This window comes from Helianthus annuus, chromosome 6 (genome assembly GCF_002127325.2).
Source record: "Helianthus annuus cultivar XRQ/B chromosome 6, HanXRQr2.0-SUNRISE, whole genome shotgun sequence".
In the NCBI taxonomy this organism is placed as follows: Eukaryota; Viridiplantae; Streptophyta; class Magnoliopsida; order Asterales; family Asteraceae; genus Helianthus; species Helianthus annuus.
Window position 1 is genome coordinate 38,278,457 of NC_035438.2, and position 6,033 is coordinate 38,284,489.

General features: G+C 39.0%; 2 protein-coding genes across 2 annotated transcripts; both read left to right on the plus strand.

Moving 5' to 3' along the window:
- Positions 1 to 526: 526 nt before the first annotated feature.
- On the plus strand, positions 527 to 1,741 carry LOC110944632 (zinc finger MYM-type protein 1-like). Its single transcript, XM_022186286.1, has one exon. It carries the CDS (start codon positions 527 to 529, stop codon positions 1,739 to 1,741), a length of 1,215 nt encoding a protein of 404 aa, XP_022041978.1.
- A 40-nt stretch (positions 1,742 to 1,781) lies between these two features.
- On the plus strand, positions 1,782 to 2,372 carry LOC110944631. Its single transcript, XM_022186284.1, has one exon. It carries the CDS (start codon positions 1,782 to 1,784, stop codon positions 2,370 to 2,372), a length of 591 nt encoding a protein of 196 aa, XP_022041976.1.
- The last annotated feature ends 3,661 nt before the right edge of the window (positions 2,373 to 6,033 follow it).

Genomic DNA, 6,033 nt, shown 5'->3' on the forward strand with positions numbered 1-6,033 from the left:
CATTAGTCTATTACCCAATACCCAACAATAACCAATTAAGATTTAGCCCAAACCCCTTCAATTTCCTGATTTCCTCCTCCCGCCCTTCTGATTCTGCCCAGCGACCTCCTGCCCAGCGACTTCTTCAGCAAGCCAGCAGCAACAGCAGCCAGCGACTTCCATAATTCAGGCCAGAAACTGACTGGAATCCAGTAGGCAGCAGCAACACAGCAGCGACATCATCAAAGGGTTAGTTTTTTGGTTTTTTTATGATTTTACTTGATGATTTACTGCCTTAGATGATTTATATGATGCTTTTTTTGATGATTTTACGTGATGATTTACTGCCTTAGATGATTTTTTTGATGATTATGTTATTTAGATGATTTTTAGGGGTGATTAAACAATACTAGGGCTTGATGATTCTGTTATTTAGATGATTTTTAGGGCCTTAGGGGTGATTTTTAGATGATTTTTGGAACGATGAATTTATGGTCATGGATGATGGATCAATATGATTGTGATAGGAACCATGAGTAGAGACGTTATGGCGCGATTTCTCAAGAGGAAAGTGGATACATCTTCCGAACTAATTGATTTGGATACTCTTCCTTCGGATCCGTATGATCGCAAGCCGATAGAATCATATAACGTGAATCAAAAGGATGCGATTAGAAGGGCATATATACTAAGAGGACCGCATCAACCAAGAGATATCGAATTCCCACAAACAAAGTTTCAAGGTGACGAGTTAAGAAAATTTAAGGAAGAATGGTATGACAAACATGAGTATAAGGGATGGTTAGAGTATAGCTCAAAATCGGATCGCGTGTTTTGCTTATGTTGCTATTTGTTTAGGAGCCACTTCGGAGATGGTAGAGACACATTTGTGTGCGGTGGGTATAACAATTGGAAAAAGGTACATGCATCACTTAAAAAACATGTTGGTTTAGTTAATAGTCTACACAACAAATGTTTCCAAATGAGTGTTGATTTAGTTAACGAAAATCAAGCGGTACACACACAATGGGACAATAGGACCCCTAAGGAGAAACGTGAATACCGACTTAGACTTATTGCTTCTACTTTGCTTGGGAAAAGGTTGTTGAATGGCGGATTGGCGTTTCGTGGACATGATGAATCAAAAGATTCATTAAATAAAGGGAATTTCTTAGAGCTTTTAGAACTCATGGGTGAAATGAATGAAGAGCTTGCTAACGTTATCTTAGAGAATGCACTCGTGAATAACCAAATGACAAGTCCTAAAATTCAAGCGGACATCAAACATTGTTATGCTCAAGAGGTAATTAAACAAATTTTAGAAGAACTTGGTGATGTTGTTTTTTCTTTATTAGTAGATGAATCATGTGATGTATCAAAAAAAGAACAAATGGCGATTGTTATTCGTTTTGTTGATAAAGTTGGGATTGTTAAGGAGCATTTTATTGGGCTTGTTCATGTCAAAGAGACAAGCGCAATAACACTCAAAACGGCTATTGATGATATATTGGCACGTTATGGGTTAAGTTTGAAAAGGATTAGAGGCCAAGGCTATGACAGGGCAAGTAACATGTCGGGCGAGTTTAACGGCCTAAGGGCTCTAATCTTAAAGGAAAATGTTTCGGCCTTTTATATTTATTGCTTTGCACACCAACTTCAACTAGTTGTTGTGGCGGTGCCGCACAAACACACACCAATTTGGAGAGTTTTTGAAACGATAACATGTTTAACAAATGCCATTTGTGCATCTTCTAAACGATAAGATATGCTTCGTGAAAGCCAAAGAAGACAATTGGAAAAAAATGGAAGATGTACTTTGTACCGGAAGTGGGTTGAACCAAGAAATGACACTTTCAAGGCCCGGGGATACACGTTGGAATTCCCATTACAAGACACTTTCCCGTTTAATTTCTTTATATCCAAACATTATGGAAGTTCTTGGATGGTTAGTAGAAATGGGTCAAACTCTTCCTTGTAGTAGACAAGCGGACGGACTTCTAGAGGATATGAAAAAATACGACTTTGTATTTTACATACACTTGATGGAGCATATTCTAAACATCACACATACGTTGTCCCAATGTCTTCAAAGAAAGGAGCAAGATTTGATGAATGCGGTTAAATTGGTTTCTTCCACCAAAAACCAACTTGAACAGTTTAGGTTGGAAGGTTTTAATGAGTTCTTGGAGAAAGTTAACTCCTTTTGTGACATGTATGAACTTGAGGTGAAAAAATTGGATGATGAATACGTTAACCTAGGGTGGCCAAGAAGAAAGACGAACATCACAAATCGGCATTATTACGAGTATGATTGCTTCAATGCGGTTCTTGATTTGCAAGTACAAGAATTTGGGAACCGTTTTAATGAGGTAACATCGGAACTACTTGTTTGAGTCCTTGTGGTAATTTTAGTGCATTTGACATTCCAAATATACTAAAGCGAGCCGAGAAGTATCCATATGATTTCAATGAAGAGGAAAAACGAAGGCTTCCAGTTCAACTCGGAAACTATTTTAATTTTGTGAAAAAAGATAAACAATTCGCCAACTTGGATGGTTTGTCAAGTCTTGTATAATGGTTTCAACAAATATTCACGTTACTTTTACATGGTATATCGGTTACTGAAGCTTGTTCTCGTATTACCCGTCGCAACCGCAACTGGTGAAAGATGTTTTTCGGAAATGAAGAATGTGAAGACCGACTTGCGTAATCGGATTGGGGATGAGAATTTAAGTGATAGTTGTGTATGTTATATAGAGAAAGACTTGCTTAAGAAAGTAGCTTTAGATGATGTTTTGGATAGATTTCAAAAAATGAAAACCCGTAGGGCGACGTTTTAATTATGTTTGTACAAAGTTTGACGTGTTTGCCAAATATATAAATTTAGTTTGATGTTCTTTTGTCTTACATGACCCGACCCGACCCGACCCGATACAACTGATTTTTTTACTTATGTACCTAGGGGCCTAAAATTTTTAAAAATGTTCCGCACCCCCATGGAAAAATTCCTGAGTCCGCCACTGGTTGTCTTCTGCTTTTTGGCAGGGTGTGATGATGGTTTGGCTGTTTTTGATGGTGATGGTGGTTTTTGTGCTGTAGACACAGATGGTGGTGGAACAGTAGTTGTGGTGGTGTGTGGTGATGTGGTGTGTGTTGATACTGCAGTTTTTGTTTGGCTACTTTCTGACTCAACATATATACCATCATCAATTCCATTTTTCTTCCACTTGATCTTCTCCCCCTTTTTGGCATTATCTGAGAAGGGTTCGTTCATGAAGAGAACAGTGGAGGGAACCTTTCCAGAGGCACTTTGAATGTGAGCCTTTATAGCTTTTATATCCGCCCGAGTATCCTTGAATCTTGATTCCACCATATTTGTCAGCTTTTGAACATGTAGGGCATGCTGCTGATCTGCCATCTGCTTTTGTCTTTCTAGCAGTGGTTGAAAAAGATTCCATAACTCATTTGCAGCAGGTGCTTGAGCAGGAGGAGCAGTGGATTGGGCTTTCTGAGCTTTTAATAGCTGCTGCACCATATCTTTTATTTCAGCAACTGAGGTTTCAAGGTTTTCGACCCTGCCCGTCAATTCCTGATATCTTGAATCATCACCTGAGTTAACATGATCATCTGAATCCCTACCCGCAGTGGTTTTACCAATGAATGACTTAGGAACAGTGTCCCAAAAATCAGCCATTGATGCCCCTTGTTCTTGGTACTGGGGACTTCTTTCTTCAGCACTTGATAACCTTTTGATGTTGCCAGTAGTCGAAACAAACTCACTGGTGGTTCTCAGTGGTGCTATAGAAGAAATTGCCTTCAAGGGAGTCTTACTAATGAAACCACTATCCAAGTGTAAACCTATAGATTCAACACTTGTAGTGGCTGCTCCACTTGAACTACTAACAGGAATTACTTGTAATTCCTGCAGTGTAACCTCCTCAATTGTTGCTGGGATAGCAGAAATGTCAACATCAGACCCAGTCACCTGTTGAAGTATACTCTCAGTGATAGGTGGTTGAGAGGAACTGGTTTGTGTCTGAGTAACATCAGCTGCATGCAACAAAGGTATGGTGGATGGTGGTATTATGTGGGGTGAGGGTAAAGGAGTTGAAAGAGACATGTCCTTGGGATCAGGACTGTGGAAGATGGATCCGAGTGGGTCCAGAGCTTCATATTGTGGTGTCCCTGTGTTTACAACCTGATCCTTTTGTGAGGATGCAGGAGGAGTTTGAGGCTGGGGTTGAGATCTTTCATCCAACTGCTGTGAGGAAGTAGCAGCAGTGGTTATTTGTGACTTTTGTGCTGTCACTGGCATTGTCTCTGGGATCTCATCTTCCAGAGATGCCTTTGATTTGGGTTTGGTGGGCTTTCTGGATATCTTCTTTTTGGTTCTTTTTGTGGTGGCAGGTGTGGGTTTCAAAACAGTGGGTGTGCTGCTTTGATCACCTGGAGCAGTGGGCTCAGCAGCAGATACCTGAGGAGCAGTTTCATCTGCTAAATTCTGCTCAGGTACCCCTGCTTTTGTTTTTACAGGGGCTAACATCCTTGAGAAAGTCTCAGGTGTTAAGCCGTTTATTTGAAAAGGAGAACCTTGTTTCAGCAAATCTGCATCTTTCTTTTCAAATTTTTGTTCAAGATAATAACTCAGAAAACGTGGAAAGAGCAGAAATGCTTTGCTGTCAACATTCTTTACCATATCATTAAAAATTTCCTGGGAATAATTGTAATCTTTATTATTTAAAATAGCATATCCCAGACATTGAATTTTTGATGGTATTTCATTGAAAGATGTTGTTTTATTTGAAGCACACATCAAAAGTGTGTGAAATAAAAATCTGGGTGCAGAAGGAAAATAACCTTTTTGTAAGGTATCCCTTTTAGGTTGTTCTGCATATCCCCTGTTCAGAAAATCATTTTTCAACTCGGTTTTTGAGAAAGAAATTTTACCTTTCTGATCATCGAGTTTGAAGACCTCTGAAATAGATTGCGGAGTGATGTAGATGGTTTTACCCTTTATTGAGGAGTTTATGGCTTTGATGACATCATCTTGTTTCTCAAGAGTGGCATTTTTCCAGAACTCTCTCTGGGTTTCTAGGTAGATGGGAGCATCTGTTGTTAACAAAGTTTTATACTTTGATGCAGATATGGTGTCTATGATGGAATTGAAGGTGTCGTCGGTTGTGGGTTTAGTGAGTATTCCCAAATAGTTGTGAGGAGCTTTGAATGGTATTTCACCTGGTTCGACAGCCATTTGAGTGGCGTCTTTAGGAGCGGATGAGGAAGATGATTTTGATTTTGGTTTCGATTTTGATTTCGTCATTTTTCGATGAAGAAGATCGAAGAGAGTTTTTGTGAAGAAGAGTGGGAAACTGCTTTGTGAAGAGAATATTTGGAATTCAATTCGACAGTGTGAGCCCCTGTTTGGGTTTAATCAGGGTTTTATTTTAGGGAAAAAGTGAATGCTGATGTGGCAGCGGTTATAATGATCTGACGGCTAAAAAACTGACCACGTGCCAACCCTTGATGAAATGGTAAATAATGGAGGACAATTGTTTTGACAACCACTGATGGATCAAGCATCAGTTGTTACAACGGTAATGAAATGAAGCAGGGTGTATCAGTGGATAAAACAATGATTTTAAAACATCAGTGTTTTTGAAAGAACAGAGGTTGACTATCAGCAGTGGACAGATTTTAGAGAGCAGATGTTGAGGCACAACAGCATTTAAGGTTCAACAGTGGTTAAAGACAATAATGAGAATCATTAGTATAACAACTGTTTGTGCAGCAGTGTTTTGACTTTTGACAAATAATTTTAGCATCTGCTTGTTCAGATGTAGGAATTGATTTTGTCTTGTGAAGGCACAATATCTTATCTAACATCTGTTGAGCACCAGAAATGCTATTCTTAACAAAATACATTTTAGATGTATATTATCAAGATTAAATTGCCAGCAGTTATCTACAGAAATTTTTGTTCAAGGTTTTGCCAAATGTCCATTATTCCAAACAGTGGTTTAGCATCCCCGATGATGAAGACATTTCTACTAAAGC